General features: G+C 35.4%; 1 protein-coding gene across 1 annotated transcript in view; it reads left to right on the forward strand.

Annotated features, from left to right (window-relative positions):
- The first annotated feature begins 2,032 nt into the window (after positions 1-2,032).
- LOC139690466 (nucleolar pre-ribosomal-associated protein 1) overlaps positions 2,033-22,418 on the forward strand; it is a 36,313-nt gene continuing 15,927 nt past the window's right edge. The window contains exons 1-9 of the mRNA XM_071587921.1: positions 2,033-2,220; positions 2,290-2,464; positions 2,723-2,868; positions 2,949-3,131; positions 5,853-6,091; positions 8,584-8,736; positions 12,452-12,613; positions 17,998-18,324; positions 20,045-20,380. Of these exons, the coding sequence (XP_071444022.1) occupies positions 2,094-2,220; positions 2,290-2,464; positions 2,723-2,868; positions 2,949-3,131; positions 5,853-6,091; positions 8,584-8,736; positions 12,452-12,613; positions 17,998-18,324; positions 20,045-20,380 (1,848 nt within the window). The 5' untranslated portion in view covers positions 2,033-2,093. The remainder of the gene's footprint in view (positions 2,221-2,289; positions 2,465-2,722; positions 2,869-2,948; positions 3,132-5,852; positions 6,092-8,583; positions 8,737-12,451; positions 12,614-17,997; positions 18,325-20,044; positions 20,381-22,418) is intronic.

The raw sequence follows: 22,418 nt of genomic DNA on the forward strand, positions 1-22,418 counted from the left end.
ACAACCACCCACAATGTGAAACATGTCTGATTAACAGTTCTGCTGCCCTCTCTCCACGTCCCCTCATTGCCCACACTAATTATCTCTCGAAAAACATCTATCTTTTGTCATGCAAACAATGCACTTCATTTTACCTAGGTGAATGCATTACCCCCTTCTCCATTTGAATGAACAATCACCGCTACTCCTGTAATTCTGCCGCACTCTCTTCTCTTCCTGTCCCTTCTCATGAAATTCCCACAACCTTTCCTTCGACCAGTGTGTCCCCCTAACCATCATAGAATCCCCGCTCAATTCAGCCACTAATATAGAGGCGAGAACTCATGAATCTGCATATATACTAACTTTCTGATCTTTTAAAATTCCCACCCTTAACCGCCATCTTTAATTCCCTTCCGAGCATACCCTGTACCTCCCCCCTCCCAAAATCCATTTTGCTATCTAAGACCTTCCAGTCTGACCTAAAGAAGGCCTCAGGGAAGGCTGAAAGCTCAAACGATCTAAAATGCGAGTGTCCTTTCAAGTGTTATCTATTTTATTTAGTGCTCCATTGTGCCATCCAAATGTATATAAAAATAAATATAGTAAAACATGAATAAATAAACATATATATATATATATACACCCACACAAACATACATGGGAACAGGTTTTGAAGTAATACATAATCTTTAGGTGTGCTCAAGTACCATCTCATATACACTTTTATCTAGGAAGGAAGGATGATGATGGGGAGGGTGGGCAGAGGATTGGGAAACATCGTGAAATTCCAAAGAGTTAATAATGACAAAATTCTCTGGTGTCTGGCTGTCCACCGTTCACTACAGGGATAAAATTGTATTTATAAGCTGGCACTTGTACTTATTCTGAACTTTTAGACAACTTAGACTTAACTTTTTGGAAAACACCAATTGATAATAAAGATATTGTAATTAAATAACCGTTGTGAAGCCAGCGGTGACTTATATATATATATATATATATATATATTTTCTTAAAGTCACCGCTTGCTTCACTATATATATATATTACCGAAAGTGAAATTGAAAGATTTAAATCATTGATGGCTCAATGAATCACATAAAAATGTTCATATTACTAAATTATCTAGCAGGCATGGAACGTGTAACAATAGCGGCATTGCATGTATGTTATCATCATGCGGATGTAAACCAGTTAAACTTCAAACAAATGAAATGTTTTTAAGATGTGATAGAAAATGAGAAAAGCTGATTCAAAGATATCTTAGGCAAAAAATTTTGGAAATTGGAAAAAAGTTTTTTCAAAGCTATCCATCAAATAATGACAATTTTCGATTGTGATATTCCTCGATATTGTAAAGATTCAACTTTGAACGAGAACTGTTCAAATATTTGTTGGTTTTTAAAGAGATGAATGCAATATCCAAACATTTCTTACCTAACACCAAACACTATAGTATGGTCAATTGGACCATGGCCAAAATACGAACATATCAAAGAATAGTGCTTTATATTTCTTAAACGGAAATATAAATCATAAATGCAGTGATTTGTTACGAAAATCATAAATGGACTAGGGTTCCTTGTTTTCTTAGTTACATAAGTAAGGGAGATTTTCCTGTGCTTAATGGACTATTACTTTGAGTGTTTGATTTTATCTCATATTTAGTTGGTTTCAATTTTCTCTCAGGACTGTGAACAACTTTTCTTGTCAACATTATTTCATTAAATATGGTCAAATTTTCCAGTACTCCATTTTTGAATTCCCGGACTTAAGAATCAGTGCATCCAACTTTCTTGCATAAGTTTTTAGATTATCACCACGATGATAGTGAAAACATATCTATTTTAGGAAACGAAGATATTTAGCATAAAACAGATTAGCCTTAGGAATGTAAAGTATGGTTAGCAATATAGTAACATATTCATTTTCTCCGAAATCACCCATCATCGCATGTCATGCGAATACCAAAACAAATCTACGTGACACTTCATGGTTGTTACGCTTGATAATCTGCTAGTTGAATGTATTAGTCCCACGTGCTCATATATTGTTTTCAAATTGTTGGCTCTTTTAAGTTAACCTGTCATTTCGCAGAGTAATGCCCAAAAATGAAACGAAGGAAATTAAAAGAAGATAATGATCAAGGTGGCGGAGATTTACAGCCTTTAAAGAAGCGAAAGCATTTCTCTGGGCTGATATTCCGGCAGAAAATCATCGGCGAAGAATCTGTGCAAGGTAGAATCATATTTGTGAAAATTATGATAGATATTTTGTTTATATTAAATAATTACTTGCATATTTCAGCATTAAAATCATTCCTGGAGATATACAGAGATACCACTTCCGAGCAAGATATAGTTTTGGAATACTTGGAATCAGGGGGAACTGGAGAAGAAATTTTACTGTTATTGACAAATGAAAACAAAGATCCTGAAAGTGTAACTTATGTTTTTAACGTATTAGAATGTATATTTTTGCGGTAAGTATTGAGATTCATGTCGTTTCGATTTGGATCGTTCTTTACGCCGGCACATGGGTTATGTGTCATTCAAAATGTTTACTTTCCAAAAAACGAGGTTTAGTTACCCATTATATATTTTAAGCTAATACCTTAGAGAAATGTGTCTATATCACAGTTTCTCTACTTGATTAATAAGCCCAGTCAATTGTGAAGTTTTTTAAAACAATACTAAGGATATTTTTTCAGAATGATGACAGTCTTACCATAATTTTGCAGAGTAATGACAGCTTTACCATCATATTTGCCAGAGGCAGAGGAAACTGCCAAATGTTTACTCCAGTCACATTTACAATCAGTTTATTTGTTGCTCTCAGCAAAGAGTTCAGCCGAGAGCAAGAAAGCTGTCCTCCGGCTACTTACAGGTTTTTATTTTAACCGGCTTCTTTCATTTCATAGTTTATCAACAAATGCAAAATAGTGGAAAGCTTTAATTCAATTTCAGCAATGAGTACATTAAACGGGAGAGTAGCCAAGAATATACTGACCTACTTGAAAATAAGCAACAGCATGATGTATGGGCTTACCAGGAATGACAATCCAGGTAGAACCCTCTTTGTTCACTTCGTACTGTCGTTCATCGTGGAAGGAAATCCTCATGTGGTGAAGATATTGCTTGATAAAAAAGGTAAGTTCGACTGCAACTGATCTAAATTACAATATCATTACCTTATTGTTTGTTGACTACTTCCGCTAAGCATTCTTGCTATTCTTTACTTCTTGTTTTCTTATGGAATCCGGCATTATAATAGAGACTTTCCCAGGGCATACACTTGATAAACTCTGGATTGTATTAAAAACGCAAACAATGATTACTTCATGTATTAACAAATAATATCATATACATTTTGGCATTTTCATATGAAATTCCTAATGTGTTAGCCGTCGACCATGTACTCTCTACTGCTTCATCCATTGTGGAAGTTAAAACTTATAGAATGCTAAGGATGCCAAGGTGAAATTCCCATTCTTGTCTTGTTTCCCTTATTTAGCTGAGTTATTATGAATGAAATTCTTATCACAATGTTAAATTTTCTACTTCATTTCTTTTTAAATTTATTTTACTTTCAATTGTCCCAGTTCATTATAGACAGTGTTAGATATGACATCAATTGGAATTCGTTCATTACGTATGAGAATTGGAATGAAAGGCTGAGACCTTTAGTGTAATGGATTTCTAGCGGCACTCTTTCGCACCAATTCAACTTGTGTGACTTGCCCTATTAATTTCTTGTTTCCTCTCCCTATCTCAATTGTACTACTGCCGAGGCAATACTAGCATCTCTGAATGAATTTTAATCTTATTCTAAGAATCTGACCAATCACATCCATGCAGATGAATTGTAAATGACATGGTTTGCATTTATGTAGAATGAAATAAGATGTATAATTACACTTACAATGGTTTGTCATGCCTGACCCATTCTTAAACTGAGAGTAACAAAAGGCAACTCCTTCTTATGAGGACAGAACTTCTAGCTGTTCCATTTGCACCTGAGTGGTACTTACTATTGGTATCAAATGTAAAAAAGTATTTATGACCTGATTGTGTAGGAAATTTGAATTGCAAAAATACCTTTCCTAAATTTGGTAAGATGTCTGGAGATATAATTAAGTAATTCTAAAATACTTTAAAACTTTGTGTAGACATCCACTTAAATAGATAAAGACTTGAAAAGACTCCTTGTAGTTGTAAGATAATATGTTCCTAGTTCACCTGGGCATTTCCTATTGCTTTATTTTGCCATTTTATCCTTTTCTGTACAACTTGAGCATCATTTTTCAGGTGATTAAGTATCTCTAACAATCTATTTGAAGCATCCAACTTATGACTATGAATGAGATTTTAGTCTAAGAATGCACAAATATAAAAGGTATAATTCTCCCTTCTTGGTCACTTATAAAATAAAATGCATCATCACTTCATTCTTGTCCATTTGAATACAAAAATCGAAACCAAATTGAAAAGGAATGAACTTCCTTTGACCATGGCGACTGTCTTACCTGCCTATTATGTTAATTTCTTGGAAAAGTGAAAAATTGACCAACAGCAATTAGAAATTCTATTAATTTGGTGTTAGTGACAATCAAGATAGAGATAACAAGTACTATTCACAGAGAGCAAGGCATGAGTCAGCGAATGGATAGAACAATATCCATTTTCTGAGCAGGTAAAAACTCAGGTTTGGAAAGTGCAAGGCACTGTGACTCACAAGAGAGGATGATAAGTAGTGTGAGTATGGACTGACTCGGTGATCACAAAGGGTGTGGGGAAGGAGTTACTAAAGAGGAAAAAAAACCCTGAGGCAGGTTGGGACCTAACCAGGGGAGAGGAACCCGGGTAAGGGCCCTTAATTGGGTTGAGTCCAAGTGGGTAGGTAGGGAGGCGGTAAATTTCTCCAGGGAAAAGGGGTGAGAAGTGATTAAGGTTGTGAGTAATTGGAAATCTAGTTGTTACTTGCAAAAATGGAAGTGATGTCAGCATTTTTATGAGCACCTTGCATTTCCAGACATTTCTTCCACTTTGACCTGTTAAATATTTTTATATATTTATTAATTTAATGACTTTATTGGGAAAATATTGAGACTTCATTAGTCCCTTCATCCACCTATAGAATATATCCATATCCACCTTCCATCAATGCATCAATAAATAATTGGCACACATAATATCAGGTTTTCCTAAAGACCAATGACAAATAGACTGACTAATATGTAGGGAAGAGCACCTAAAATGTAGTTTAGCTAGTAAGGTATGGAGTGTGTGTACGGGGAAAGTATTAGTAGGCAGCAGTCTCTATTGATTAAAATTATGCAAAGGTATGGATTGAGGAAGATTCGCTAAGGAACAATGAGATTTGGGTGTCACAAAGAGGAGGGTGAAGATAAGTGGTGTTGACATCTTAGTGGGTCTACTCAGTGACCCTTTTTCTGAGAGTGTGGATTGGTTGGTACTTGTTGCCTAGAAGTGCAAAACCCAGAAGACTGTTTGGGAAGACCCAGGTAATATATCCTGTCCTTCGAAGTGACCAGGTATGCATCTGAAATGACATCTTTTATCACAGAGGTATTCTTTGGAGAGGAACAATGAATAATACAATCTGCAAGTATGTTTACAGAAATAAAAGTTTTAAAAAAGTTTGAAATTGGCTTAGTTATGAATGGCATTTTGTTCCCAACACCCTGTTGCAGAAATGGTTTAGTTATGTTAGCTGTTTCTCTGGATTGAACCCTTTCTAAACCCTCACACATTTGTTTTCTGTAACATTTCTTAGCCATGTTTGTAATGATTCTATAAGCTGGTGGTGAGTCTTTTTCCATTGCTATAATTGATGTTTTCTTCTCACAGATTACCTAAAAAGTATAATACCTGGACTTGTGTATGATCCTGTAGAAACAGTTGAAATGGTCCTCACAATTCTTCAGAAGAATGTTTTGGAAAATCCACTAATAAATAAAACTACTAAAATGCATGCCTTCAATTCGAATGTTCTGAAATCATTCTTTGATCTCTTTAATTGGAGAGGTCCCCAGAAACCACAGAAAAAAAGTCGCTCAAGCAAATCATCAGGAACTCCTCTTAAAGAGGTCAGTATATAGTGGATTATATCTGAATAATTTCTTTCCTGTGTGGTTGTCTGTTTTGATATGCTTGCATGTTTTATTTTTATTTGATTAATGAAACTCTCAGTCAAATTCCTAAGAAACCAACCATCTGAAGAATTATGACTGAATTTCAATGATGATGTATTCTCAGCTGTTCATTGATATGGAATAAAAAGTGTGCTTTATGTTGAGAGGGGTTCACCTATGTTAACTCGGGAGGTTAGAGTGGGGAGTTGGTATGCAACAAGATATTGGGGAAGTTGAGATGGTAAATATTAATAATCATTATTCATGTATCCAATATATAACCCGATCCACCCGCACCCACTCCCTACTCCATCTGCCTATTCCTAGAATATCTCTCACCAAGCGCTCACTGTTATTTCGCCTCTCCTCCCTTCTAAATTCACTCCCTCACACTGTTGACCCCTTTAACTTATCATACAACAACTTCACCACCCAAGCTTTGTCCCACCTCTCAACAAATTAAAAATTTCCCCGGTCCATGCTTGGTTCTCGTTGTTATTGTTATGCTGTTATTGTCTTTTGTCCTCTTTTATGTTTGTTATATTTTTCACTGTAAAATGGCGCCACTGCTGTATGTGAACAATGTTTTAAAATATATAAATAAATAAAATAACTCAATTATGGATATAGTTATATAGATACTAGTTGAAACTGCTAATAATAATTTAGATGCCTTACATTTGTGTTAAGAAAACACTGTGGTATAAAATTCTTTATGAATGCCACTGAGCTGATTTCATTGCTAGCAAACTGAAGATGATGGAAAGTTTGTACTCTTTTTTTGTTCTAAAATTCCATGAAATGGATGGTTACAATTATTTTCCAGGCCAACAGTTTGATATCTTTACTACTATAGATAAAATACTTTAATATTCCTTTTCTTTTGCTCATTTGTATTTTTGTGACAGATGTTCAGAATGCAATGGATTAAATCTGTGTATTTTTGGCTTCCAAATTTTGATATTTTTGTGTAGTTAGCATTATAATTATTAAGGAATCTACCAGTTAAGGTAGGTTTTGAATAGACACAACTACCAAATAAATATTTTGTGACTCCTAGCAAAACAAAATCCAGCAACCTACTCTACATCAAGTCCCTCTTCATCTCTGTGTGCTTTCTCCCTCCCTTCATCTCATCCAACATCCCTATCCTGTTCCTGCTCTTTTCTCATATGCATAACATTCTCAACTATGTTACAGTCCTCGTCATCCCTTTACCGATCAATACGCCCTTCATCCCTTTTTCCTGCCTCCTTAGGATTTCTCCCAACAAACCCCTCTCCTTGCCCACCATACCAAGTACTTCCTCATTTGTTTTCTTCGCTGTCCATTTAACCTTCTCCATTCTTCTCCACACCCACATTTCAAAAGCATCCGATCTACGTCTCTCCTCCTGCTTCAATGACCACGTTTCTGCACCGTACATAGCTACGCTCCATATCAAAGTTTTTAAAAGTCTTTTCTTAATATCCTTCCTCAATGTCCCTGTCATCAACTCCCTCCTCCTTGTGAAATCCTCTTTGCCTAGCGCAATTCTTCTCCTTACGTCCCTACTACTTTGACCGTGTTGGTCCAAAATGCTTCCGAGATACATAAACTGTTCTACCTGCTCTAGTTTTTGCCCTCCTATTTTAATGTTTAGCTTAGCCTTTTTCTTTCTAGAAAATCGCATAATCTTCTTTTTATTGATATTGATTCTCATCCCATATCTATCGCACTGAATTTCCAATTCACTCAGCAATGCTTGGAACCCCTTGGCTGACTGACAAATTAGGGCTTGGTCATCAGCAAACCTAACTGATTTTACGAATTCCCCGCCCACCTTCATTCCTACCTCCAGTTCCTCCCATGCCTCTTTAATCATTTCCTCTGCATACAGGTTGAACAGCAACGGTGATAATGGGCAGCCCTGCCTCACACCTCTTCCTAACACTGCCCAACCGGACTCCCCGTTCCCCACTCGTACCTGAGCAGTCTAAGACATATACAGGTTGCAGATTAGCCTCCCTCCCCCTCCAATCTATTCCTATTTTCTGCAGAATACTCATTAGTTTTTCCCAATTCACTCTGTCAAATGCCTTTTCGAAATCTACGAAACAGGCAAATACCTCCTAGTTGTGTTCTATATTTCTCTCGATTAATAATCTCATTACTGCAATGGCATCACGCGTACCTCTTCCCTACCTGAACCCAAACTGATCATCCCCTAAGTAATCATTTGCCCTATTCTCTATCCTTTTGTTGATGATCCTGAGTAGTCCTCTCATGATGTAGCCTTTACCTTTTTTGAAATAGGAACTAACGCTGATCTCACAAAGTCTTCCGACCAGATACCTTCCTCATAGATACTACGAATTAGAGTTAGCATTATGTTTTGGTTTTCTTAATTTTTTCCTGTTTACTCAAGAGTTTTCTTAATAATCTAATGATTGAATCTGTACTTAAAGGTGGATGTCAACCAAAAGGCAGTTGTCCAAGAAGCCTTGTATCCCTTCTTGTGTGCTTTATGTGGATCAACAAAATCAGGCGTTGTTTTCTTTGATCCAACGCTAGGATTGTCTGGTAAAAATCATAATCCACTCATCTATAAAGTATTGGAGGTACAGTAATATTTTCATAAATTTCTTGTTTATAGTAATGTAACATTTTATTACTGTATTTAACTATAAAACATTCCATTGTTGTCTTCGTCATTTGAAAATTTGCTACATATGCTGCTATTATGAATGAAAACGAGCATCCTTATATTATTGTAATGTAATGAAAATTTTGGTTCCTCAATGACATGTTTGAGACATAAATGGGACAGGTCACATTGATAACAAATATTCCAGGTAAACGCAATGAATTACAATTAGAGTTTGAATACATATGATAGTCATAAATAAAAAAACTAAACTGGAGCAGTAACAGTGTACATAAGAATAAAATTATTCGTCTATAGGGAGGCATGAACTCATCCACTGTTTAGTTTTGATGTTTGTACATAATAATATTATGTTTGCACATGATAAAGTTATGACTTAAACGATAAAAAAAATTTATTTCCCTTAGGTTTCAAGGTTAAAGATTTCAGATATTTCAAACAGGCATAGCAAGTGTTCTTAGCAAACAGCTCAGTCATGGGCGGTATTCCTTAAGTCATTAAAACCTCTAGTACTGTGCCTATGTATATCAGAACTATTCATCAAATTGAGCTTAGCTTTGTTTTGCTGCACAGTAATAATAGCATGGAAAGTATGCGTACTAGGAATGGGTAAAATTTAAAATTTTTTAAGGTAAGGTTTACGACTACATGCCCTTGAAACTTTATATGGGATTCTTACTGCCCAGCAGCCTAAAGAAGCCCATGGAATGATATGAGTGCTCCCACGTGGCAATTCAATATATCAGTTGACTATAAATGAATGCATGATAAACTGAAGGAGTAGTAACATTGTCAACCAGGGTCACCATTTTTCTCAGGAGGTAACCTCCTATGGCAACTTAAGAGCTTACTTTATCAGCATGAGTCTCCTTGAAAAGTCTCATAAATATGCATCCCTAAGAATTTTGTCGCTAATATTTGTTGTTTATATAATGTAAATGGAATAATGTGAATGTAAGTATGTTGTGTTAATGGAAGCTAGACAATTGTTGAATATTAATCATGGAGAAACGTGTTGTTAATATGCAAATATTCATTGTAAAAAGTCTCTGAGGAGTTGATGAAAATCATATATGAAACATTTAATCATAGTGGCAGTAGGATAGTTGCTGTTCTGGCCAAAGCATTTCGAATGTTTCATGTTGTTATTATTTAGAGAGAAGTTTTAATTTAAATACAAAGAAAGCACCCAGGTGAAGTTCTGTTTCTGCTTAGAAGTTTTAGTGAATGTTGCATTTATGCTGGAAAGTGAATTGATTTCACTGTTGTTTTTTCAATATCTGCCCATGCTGAAATTATTCATTATTTTGGAAACTATTATTCCCAAAAAAGTATTTCTATTCATCTGTAATATTGATGAAAGAACTGGTTTTATTACCAACGAGTTATAGAATGATCAGTAATTAGTTAATAGGCATAAATTATGTCTCCTCAAGTTATAATACCCACATCAGGATTGCAACATTTGTGGAATGTCAAACCTTGTTCGCAAGTTTTACTGGTTCATAAAGTCCTAATTCCAGGTCTTCAAAAATGTGCTACCTAATAAAATATTAAATTTATTTAGATAGTATTTTAAATAATAATTGACAACGTTTAAGGGCATTATGAGAAGAATCATATTTGAAAAAGAAACATTTACATTTAGGGAGTAATTGATGGCAGGGATTAATCGTGATGACATATGACACTATTAGTAAAACAATTGCTTTGGAGTAGTGTTTCTATATTTATTTTTGTATCTTACTGAACTCAATGCCCTAAATATTTTGATACTCCGTGTTATATAACAGGAGACTTATGTTTCAAAAAAATATAATGTAAATATGGACTTAAAATTAAAAAGTAACATGTAAATCTGTGGAGCGGTCAATCTGGAAAACATTGGTCTGGAGTACAGTATGTGAAGTTCCAAAACTTAAACTTTGAGATGAAGTGGTCGAGGGATGGATTTGGAAAAGAAAGAAGAAAATAAAAGATGAACAGAGTAGGTGGGTACTTGAGAAATGTGGGCTCTGGAAAAGATGAAAAGTAGTGTGGAAAATTTGAAAAAGGCAGGAAAAGTGGATAGAGGTGATTATAAGGGTGATTCAAAGCTACTTTGATACTGATGTTCAGTTAGTGCGGTTTTTGGTGGAAAAGAATAGGTTTTTTAGATGAAGGTCATGAAGGGAGGAAGAAAGTACATATATCTAGCTGAAGTAACATTTAGTGCATTTCAGAAGGTATTTACATGTGCATTCTTGAGAATTTCTGTGTGTTTAGCTAGACCTAGAACAAGTCTTTTTCTTAATGGTTCCTGGATCTACCCAAAGTTACCTCTATTTGGTATATAGTACTTAATATTATTAAAATTTGGACTTGTTACTTGGTTTTGTACATAAAGACTACTTGCTGATATTTTAGTTATGGATCGAGGGTTCTTTTGACGCCAAACTAAATGAAAATATTTATGAGTATATGTAATGAAGTTGAAGAAGTATCAAAAATTGTTTTTGTGGATAAGTTAACAATTTAATTCTTACAAATACACACTTAGTTGATTTCACTAATGTCTCAGTGTTGGTCAATTAAAATAGAAAAGCATTGCATCCTTTTGGTTTTATAAAGAAAAGATGGTAAAATTTTTCCACTTGATAAGTTTAAAAGTTCAACCGGGTTTTGATGTATTGCATCATCTATCTTCAGGTAACAAAATGAATTCAAGTGCCATCTTATATACAATTTTGCATCCTGGGTAGGAGGTGATGGTGGATGTGGAAGGAAAGGAGAGGCAGAGGAGAAGAAGGTTGGCCAACTGACCAATAGGTTCACCTCCTCCTCCCCCTCCTTTCCATCAACTTCCTTTAGAGCTTTCTGACGGCCGTGTGACACACATCCACCCCTTTCTATTGTTTTGTTCCCCCCACCCATCCCCGATATGTACCTTAAGTATAAAGACTTTATTCCTTTCATGCCCCTCCTTGGGATCTTAATCCCCTGGCCCTGACCATGCTGCCGTTCAGTGATCAAAGATGGCTGCTAATCACCCAAGTGGTCTTCAGAGACTTAGTGAGAACTGTTTTTAAAATTTTATTATTTTATTTTATTCTGTTTTTAAAATTTAATCCTATGCCAACCTTTCTCTTCTCCCCTCCCTCTTTTCCTGCAATTTCCATCATCTCCCACCCTAGCTCCCTGATGCTGTTCTAACTGCGTAGATGTGGTTGGTGATTCACCCATGTGGACCTTTGAGACATCGTGTACTCTTTCTTCAATGTTTCAAACCTTGTATTTTGCATCCTACTGGTTAGTTGGCCAACTATCCTCTCCTCCCCCTTTCCTTCCACATTCACCAACCACCTCCGGGGTATGCAAAAATGTATATAAGATGGCTTGAATTCATTTTGTTACCTGAAGATGACATAATACATCAAAAACCTGTCGTACTATTAAACTTATGTAGTGAAAAATTGTTATTAACTTTTCTCAACTATGTTCGAATTCCACCACATCACACCTGAAACTACTCAATTTGTTTTGGTGACATCTTTAGTTCTTAAATATCAGGTTGAAAGTGTTGTATTGTATTCAACTAATATTTTTGAAAATATGGTTATACATGATTGATATGTATGCATCCATGATATTTTATTTTTTGAAATATGGACCATTTTTTGAATTTGCAGGATTTGGAGAAACCATGGGAGCATACCATGGTTGCCAAGTTGTTGGCAAAAATTTTTACCGCTTGCCCTGACCTGATCCCTTCTACAATTCGTCGCATGGTGCCCTACCTGGAGCCTCGCCTGTCTCCAAAGTGGTTTCAAGCAATGGACTTTATTGGAAAGGTATTTATTCTCTTCCCTCACTCAATAATAAAAGGAGTTGATCACAGGTATAATTGGCATATCCTGATCCAACTTCATGGGATAAAGGAAAACTAAAGCTTAACCTGTTTAAGGAAAAGTGTTGATTGGGCTTGAATTTTTGAGATATTAGCAATTGTAAAATATCCTTAAATGCTATAGCAAGGCTTGTCAGCCAGAGCTGTGGAAGTTCAAATTTTAAGCCAAGTAGGTCTGACACCATATAACATTGTGGCATGGTAGGGTAAATGACCACTGCTTATTTGGGGAATTTAATTTTGATTGTTTTAAGTCTTTTTCTTTCTCAGCATGCCATCACTTAACTTTGGTAGTTTTAGTTTGGTAGTAGGAAGTACAATTTTCATGCATATTGTCAGACCAGTAGTACACACTAATTAAAAATTCTTTCAAATACTAAAAATCTGGAAGAAGTTACATTATAGGCACTTGGTATATTTATACATTTTCTATTCAATTGTTAATATTGTTAAGAGATCACAAAAACTCTAATACTCTAACCCCGAAACTTTCCATAAGGAACATTCAGGGTAAATAATGATAATGTTAGTCATTTATCATTTTTCTAATCAAGGACAACTACTAATTATCTATAGCATGGTTGGATATACGCAGTAGTTCAAGTGAATATGAAATCTACCTCTACATCTACATAATACCCCGCAAGCCGCCCCAAGGGCGTGTGGCAGGGGGTGTTAGGTCTCCAACCGTAAAAAGGAACGATACCACATGCAAAACAACGACATGGAAAATGACACCCACAGCAGTGCACACACTCATGCAAAAATCCCTTCATCCAACACTCATGCAAACACATAAACCACAAACCAACAAACAACTGCACCCCTGGATGCAGCACAAAAGCATCCAACAACACGCAAGCCAGGACACAACAAACAAGAATGCGAAACTCCACCACCACATGAACATGCAACACAAAACACTCTACCCCCAGAGATGGTGATGTTCCCTTAATTTGCATAATACTTTATTTACTTTGTATCTTAATACCTGTGGGATTTTCTGTTAATGATTAAGTTAAATTTTGGATCATGACATCAGAGCTCATCATATCTCGATTCTCAATTGACTCTGTTGAGCAGGATGTAACGGCGAATTAACACTGCTGTGCACAATTAATGTTTCATCCCTGATCTGTGCTCTCAGATTTTTCCAAAGGTTCATTGCCATGGATGTTGGGTTACATTTGATTCTTCTGCCTTGTACTCGGTCTCCTCTCATTGTGACCAGTCATTCTTTAATCTTGAAAATTAGGATTAAACCAGGAATAGGAAAGGCCTTTGATAAATCCAGGAATAAAATTTGTAATTGAGTTGTAAAAACTGGAATTTTTGATAATTAATTGTATTTATGGCACAATAGATAGTGGACAGTAGAATGAATAAAGTCATTTGGATTTAATAATAATAGTAATTTATAATGTGGTTATTTTAAATTATTGGCTTTCAATATCGTATGCATTCTGCAAAGAATTGTGCATCAAATTGTTGTACATTGATGGAGCTTATATGCAGTTAATTGAGCTACCCAAGTGAACCACTATGAAACAACAACCTACCTACCACTGCATTACAATTTGGTAGTAATTGATGAGGGTAGAGAAAGAAGCTTTGCACTTCCACATAAAAATTTATTACTTCACGTGACCATGGTTTCGCTGCTGCGCATCATCATTAGGTGGTATACATGAAAAAGTATTTCAACTTATATAGCCTGGCTCCGAGAGGGGATGAAGATTGGGGGAGTAAGAGAGAAGGGGTAAGTTAGTGGGTTAGGGGAGGGGGTATTTTTCCGCAATGGTTTGACCCTCATTAAGGGACGGTCGATGGTTATCACTGCCTTGATGGCAGTGGGTTTGGTGGGGAAAGATTTTGGAGTCTTTTAGGAAATTTTCGTGGGTGGAATGGGAAAAGTATATTGTTTCGTTGACCACCTCAAATCTGTCCGACTGAAGGGATTGCCAAATTTCCAACTCCTACAAAGCATTCAACCTTCATCCTTTCTTTTCTGTGTGAAGAATGTCTGGCGTGAAGTTATTGGTATGATTCTTTTCCAAGAGGTGTTTGGTGAATTGAGATCTGTTGTTTTTCTTTGCGTAGCTTGATCGGTGTTCTTTAATCCTAATATCAAATATCCTCCCTGTCTGTCCAATGTAGATGGCATTGCAGTCCATGCAATTGAGTTTATAAACCCCACTTTGTTGCATTATGTCAATTTTGTCTTTTGGTGAACACATTATGCTTTTTAAAGTGTGTGTTGCAAAATGCTGTCTTGGTTTTGTTCCTGGAGAGTATTTGTTTTATCCTGAGTGAAATGTGGCCAAGAAATGGAATTCTTTGCCATTGGTGCTTGCCAGGTTTAGATGTATGGCATACAGCTTTCTGAGATATCTGTGTTTGTTTTCTGTTGTACATGTTATCCATGATTTTTTCCTTGTACTCATTGTTGACTGCAATTTTTTATATAATATGGAGCTCCCCTTGTTTGTTGTGCAGTGAAATTGGGATTTTGTATACCCTGTGTTACATGGCATGAAAGGCTGTGCGTTTTTGTAAATGGTGATGCTTGGATTTGGAGTGGATATTTTGGTCGGAATAACACTTTTTTTTGTTAATGGAAAGGTCAAACCTTAGATCAATTATTTTAGCTGTTAAATCCAGGAAATTTAAAGCAATGTCTGATTACAACTCACTTGTGAATTTTATACTTTTATCTAAAGAATTTAATAAAGTAAAAAAAATTTCCAATTGTCTTGTGGATCCAGTTCAAACACAGATGTCATCAACATACTGGTACCAAGATTGCAAATATTTTGGAGGGGTTGGTTTAAAACAAATAACTGCCTTTCCCAATTTTCCATATAAATGTCAGCTAGGATGGGAGAGAGGGGCGAACCCATGGCCAGACCTTCTAATTGTCTATAATGTTTACCGTTAAAGATAAAACTACTTTGATTCATGCATACTCATAATGCTATTAAATCACACAATTCACTCATCACAGGAGGTGGTGATTTAGCCTTGAAGTGGGATATCTCCTCTAGTTTCAGGGCCTCCTTCCTTGGGATGTTTGTTAACATGTTGGCATCATCGAAGGACACCATAATACATTTTGATGGCAGTTCTATATCTGAAAACTTACTCGCGAACTCATATGAGTTCTTGATGCCGTATTTTGGGGGATAATGAGCATGTTGTTTGAGTAAGTTGTTTAACTTATGAGCAAGTAGGTGGGCTGGTGCGGGAGACACTAGATACCCCTGGTTGGATAGGAATATCACTTTTGTGTATTTTTGGAAGACTAAAGATTCTGGGTGATTTTGGATTCATTTGTACAAGTTTGATAGTATCAATTGGCTTTAACAACACCTCACATCTAGACTTCTTTCTGGTGTTCTGCAGTGGAATGATGAGGGAGGCTGACTATTTTAATGGACAAAATGAAGTCTTCCCTTTTTTTACTTAGGACTCCTTGTCTAATGCCACGACTGAATTCCCCTTATCTGCTTTCGTGACAAGCAGCTTATTTTTTGAAATTTTGAACCCGAAAGGGAAATAGCAAAATACAGGAATTTCTTAAATTCCTATATTAAGGTGCACAAGAAGTAATTAAGGCTGTGTCATCCCTAAAAAAGTCCATTTCAAAAAATAAGCTCATTAATAAAAAATAAGCTGATGACCATTGACCGTCCCTTAATGAGGGTCAAACCATTGCGGACAAACACCTCCCCTCCCCTTGCCCACTAATAGGTTGCTGCACTAGCACTCAACTTACCACTTCTCCCTTACTCCCCCTAACTTCCTCCCTTCATGGAGCCAGGCTATACAAGTTGAAATACTTTTTCATGTATGCCACCTGATGTTGATGCACAGCAGCGAAACCATGTTCACGTGAAGTAATAAATCTTTGTGTGGAAGTGCAAAGGTTCTTCCTCTACCCTTGTCTCAATTTCGCCCAAATAAAGACCACTATCTATCTATCTATCTATCTATCTCTCTATCTATCTATCATGAAGGAATTCCACAAAGTTAAGCTTGAAACTGTTATGTTCGGTAGTAATTGTTAGGTACTTACTTCTTTGAGTGAGAATACCACAGGTAAATATTTCATAATAGGAATATTTTTTCAGCTTTACTCAGTGCCTTCTGATGTTCTCTTATATCATAATTTGTTTACCACTTGGTATTTCCTGAGAGCTAGCAATAAAAAAATACATGTAGGTGTCATGTCATGTATAACATGGATCTCGATGCTTAATAAAGTTAAAACTCCAAATATAGGACTCTAAAACTACAAGCAATTGGTTCTCTTTGCTGTAAATGGGATTTTTATACTCGTATATGTGAGTCATCACATTTTTAGAACTATTTTTGTTGAATAATTGTCCTCCTTTGAAATTTATGCTATTAAGGAAAATGCTGAAATATTTGCTCATGTAAATTTAGCAGTGTCTGTTATGTATTTATTTCTTTGAAAACTTGGAAGAAACTTCTAATAAGAAATCTTCTGATTACCACTTATTTCACAAATGGTGTCAGTGTTTAATTCACTTGTGTTGCAGTGGGGGAATATGTAATTCATTTCTTTTCCATCTCACTCTCAAAATAAATGGAGAATATCTTTTATTTATAAATTGCAGTATTATTTTTATCAGTGGTTAACAGGGTTATGGTAGGTTTTAAACAGACCTAGTCATGACACAATACTGTCACTTCCAATTCCTTTCTATGGCACAAAATATCTTAAGATCCCACATTACTTACTACAATTACTGGCTCTTAATCTCTGTACACGTTGTACCTTGATTTCTCAATATGCTCCCCTACGTTACTGTTAATACCCTCCAATTGCCTGTCTGTATCCCTGAAACCTCTTGCTCTTCATTTTGGAACTTCCCCCAGAAACCTCTTTTACCAAATAATGCTTAGAATTTCTTGGTTTGTTTGGTAAAGGAATTTTTAGGGATACAAATAAAAATACAAGTAAATACGAACAAACTAGTGAAGAGTAAATGCAATGTGTCTTGCACACCAGGCAGATCATTGTGTAATGTTATAATTTATTACTGCACATAATATGTACTTGACTTAACATATTAGCGGTGATAAAAATGGCTCTTAGTTATCACATAATGTATCTTGGCTTAGCATATTCCAGTTTAGTAGGCAAGGTATTGCCTTTTAAAATAAAATATAGAGACATTAGTGCTTAACCTGTTATTATTCCAATAGCATAATTACTCATATGCTCTAACAATGGCATTCTACGTTGATTGGCCTTTATAGACTATTATAAAATTATTCATATCTATTTCTTTTCCTTAACAGGTTATTGACTCTGCAGAACCTGGCACTTATCTTTCAAAAGCAGGTTCCCTTATGCCAGGACAGTTGCTGAATGCTTTAGAACGTATTTTAATTCCTAAAGGAATGCTGCAGACAGTAGTTGGTGCACATTTTATAGATGATAATACTGTCGATGGCGTTGCTCTATTCCATTCGGAAATTATGGTGAGGCACACATCTGTTAATCTTCTCAACAAAATTATCAAGTCTATTACCAGATTTATTGAATATGATCGGCTTGAGCAGTATTTTTCCTCATCATCAGCAGCAAACCAGTTCTGCCAGAGTTTATTGGATCTTCTTTCAAAGGTAGCAATCAGTGAAAATTACTTTTTGGAATTGAATAATGACAGGGAAAATTTTCTATCTCTACCTTAACAGACTTAATTTTTCCCATCCATGAACTTTTGCATGCCCATATTTTGTTTTGTATGTGTATCTGATATTAATGCTATAGATGGTGTAGCAAAAATTCCTGGATGGAGAAATGAAATCTTTTCCTAGCTGTTTTTTTATCATTGGGATACCCCATGTTTTCTTTTGCATAAATTCAATCCTATTAACTTGCCATGCCAAGTAAGGAGTTCATTGCAAAAGGATCATATACGCATTACAGGCTAAATATGCATTACAATGCAACAATTTCAGAGTATAAAAATCATTCACCTTGACCAGGATTGGAATCCAGATCCCTCGATGTCTGGCCAAGTGCTTTAGCCAGTTAAGGTATCAAGACATCCTCTTACACTCTCAAATTATGTGGACTGTAAAGGAACAAGATGTGACGAAATACCGTGCATACAATGTCACAGGTATTCGAAGTCATGTGCATTGCGCCACAGTCCACAAGGTCATAACCGACTTTTAAACACTAGGGGTGTTTTATCTTTGACAAATTCCAAGAAACTACCACTACAGTAACTTTTAACGGAGTCATCCACTAAATGTGTATTGCAATGCAAAAAAATATGAATGTGAAAAATAGCTTAACTAACTCGATAGCCTAACTGGCTAAAGCACTCGGGTTAACATCAAGCGATCCAGGTTCAAATCCTGGTCAAGGTGGATGACTTTCGCACTCGGAAATTGTTGCAAACACATGCTTGGTAAAATCATACCATATTCCCTGTTTAAATTTTTTATTGGTTGTTTTTTAGTCTCGTTTTATAGTGGTTGTTAGTTACACGAGTGCTTTCTTTGAAGTTGTTGTCATATATTCTGAAAATATTCACTATTATGGTATCCAAGCCAGGTGGAAATCTACATTATTAGAAATTTTTCTAATGCGCAATTCATGTTACCAGAGTAGCATTGCTATCATTGGGAAGAAAATTTAATTTTCTTTCTGTTTTTTTAGTGCACGCTTTTTCATATCTTTGAAATTAAAAAAGATAAAAATTATTCTTGATGGAAGGAATTTTAGGTAATTTAAGGTTCTATCTCAAAAGTTTTGTGCAATACCAGTAAAGGCGACATTTTATACCCTAAATATAGATTTTTATGGAGACAATGAAGCATTTTGTCTATTACTATCAAATGTTTATCATTAAATTTTTGTATTTACATAACTATCAAATAAGGAAAAGGCAATGTTATGCATTGTTTATGCTTTATGTTAGTTTGAATTCATGTAGCATTAATTTTAAAACTTTTTTCCTAATTTCTATTTTTATGGTTCCAAATTGTATTAGAGTCATCAGAGTGCTTCACACTTCTATAGAGAGACTTGCACTTTATTTGTCCATCCCCTATCCTTAAAAAAATTTGTTAAACCACTGGAGGAATAATAATATTTCATTTATGTTGAAATCGTGTTGACTGCTATGGACAATTAATTATCACAAAATATAAGGAGACTTCCTATCAAAGTACAGAATTTTCCTTTGAAACATTATGAAATTACCTTGTTTTTTGTCAATTTTGGTAAATATATATCATAAATGTATTTTTTTCCCCTTATTTATTGGTAGTCGTTTACTTTTAAAGTTTTTCATGACATTTTCCTAATGCAATTTCCAAAATTTTGTAGAATCTGCCGAAAGTGGGATCTATTCTTAGAATTTGGAAGCAAGCCTTGAATGATATTGAAAGGAGTAAGGGATTGGATGCTGGCACTAATTCTTGCTCAACTGAGCAATGTTTCACGGATACTGGCCATCTTCAAGAAATACTGGAACTTCTGTTGGCATATGCAAAATTGTGGCCACCACTTGAAATGGGAGCAGAAAGTGATGAAATGGAAGATGGTTGGGGAATGTTGAGCAGCCAACATTTTTTGAAGGAAATTCAGCAGTTTGAAGGGCTGGAATTGATGTCTCTTGAGTTGCTGTCCGCTATTGGTAGTTTTACACTTTCACCTGATCAGGTTTGTTTTAACTGTTATTATTACTATTAGTATACCTACTATCTTGGGATAGGTTTTCAATGAACCCAATGTCCACTCAATGCTGTACTCCTAAGCTCTAGCTAATTTCATTCACAATACCCTTAGACTCCATATGGCATATTACATCAACTCATTCTTAAGCTCCGCATAATTTCTTCCTTCCTAAATTCCATCCAAGGTACCTATTATTTTTGTCCCCCTACCTCTCTTACCCTGAATTCTTCCCTCTGTTACTGCCTTCAGCATCCTATTACATCTCATCAGTTATGCCCACAAGTCCATCCTTTTTGAATTTTTGCCAACAATTTCTCTCTTCTCCTTTCATGTGTAGAACTACATAATTTGTTTTCCCTTCTGTCCAATTTTTTTTTGATTCTTTACCAAATCCACATCTCAACAGCCTCCATTCCACACTTTTCTCTTGCTTCAGGGACCAAGTTGCTTAATCAAATAAAACTACATACCATATTTAAGTTTTCAGTGGTCTCTTCTTTTTTAAATCTTACCTAAGGTGGCTGTCATCAACTCTCACCTCTTGGTAAATGCTTCTTTTCCTAACACAATTCTCCTTTAATTATCCCCACCAATTTGCCGATTCTCCAAAAAATTTCCTGAATGGGTAAACTGCTTTACCTGTTCTAGTTTGTCCCCAACTTTAATTTTTATCTTAGCTTTCCGATTTCTGGAGAATCTTATTACCTCCATTTTCTTATGATTAATTCTCATCCTGTATCCAACACGCTGATATCTAACAATAAAAATGGCGTAAGTTTCTTTGCACTTAGGTATTGTTAAGTAAGAGTCTAATTATAATTTATTATAAAATCAAGAGAACAAGTTTTGAGTTCATCAAATATACATAACTTAGGCTGTAGACATTTGAAGGATAAAAAATGTAAGAAATGGTATCAGGGATCATATTGTGTAAGCATTAGCTTTCATAATGGAAACTTTGAGTCACTTGTTATACTTCCCCACCAATGTATTCTTCTGACCATGTTTTCAGCATTAAGTGCCAATTTCAAAGTGTCAGGAAAGTGAGCCAACATATGTACATATTGGCATTGGGTAAGGCAAGGAGGGTTGTTTCTTGGTTGGAGTGGGTATGGGACAACAACCACTCCTTACCCAATATTTTAATTTAGCTTATATGTAACTTTGTAATGACCAGGTTTTCCTATCCCACATTCCTAAACATCCACTTAACTCCAATGTCATCACCTGTTTCTCCTCCTTGATGAGAGATACTGATGTCAAAGTTATGTGATGTTTGTCATGCCATTTGGTTTTGCTTTCAAATTGCATGATATAAAAACACTGTGCCCTATCCATAATCCTTATTCTTGACCTCTCCGAATGCACTCCAACCAAGAAATAAACCCTCCTCTTCCTTAATGCCTGTATATACATTTGATAGCCCACTTCCCTGACTCCTTGAAAATGGCACTCAGTGTCAAAGCCATTGTTGGTAAAATAAATTGACTCTGGAAGTATACCTAGCGATTTTAATTCTTTGTAATGAAATACAAATGGTATACATTTTTTGTTGATTCATAACATAAGTCATATAAAGGTGTGGTACCCATGTATGCCATTGAGCATAATACAGATCCATTTTTATTACCCTTGTGCAGCAATTTGAAACAATGAATATGAAAACTAAGTTTTCTCATAAATATTGCACAAAATTAATGGTGGATACCTGGTATCTTATTGTTTGGATTAGCTCCATGTCATACCTATGTGGACAAAGGTTAGGCTGATAGCCATTAAGCAAGGTATATCTGTACTTCAAAGAGCCATATTTTAAAACAATTTAAAGAGTTATAGCTAACCTGAACTCTTTTAATTCACTTTAAAAATTATGTGGTTTGGCTCTGAAACAGCATTATTTCACTCTATGTGGGTGATCAATACAAATGTACATTAGTAATAATATGTATTGTTATACCATGCCTATTTTAGTGATTTGAATGAAAATTTATGATAGCCTAGAATAAATATCAGTTTTAATACC

Source organism: Hetaerina americana, unplaced genomic scaffold (genome assembly GCF_022747635.1).
Source record: "Hetaerina americana unplaced genomic scaffold, ioHetAmer1.1.p SCAF_3, whole genome shotgun sequence".
Taxonomy (NCBI): domain Eukaryota; kingdom Metazoa; phylum Arthropoda; class Insecta; order Odonata; family Calopterygidae; genus Hetaerina; species Hetaerina americana.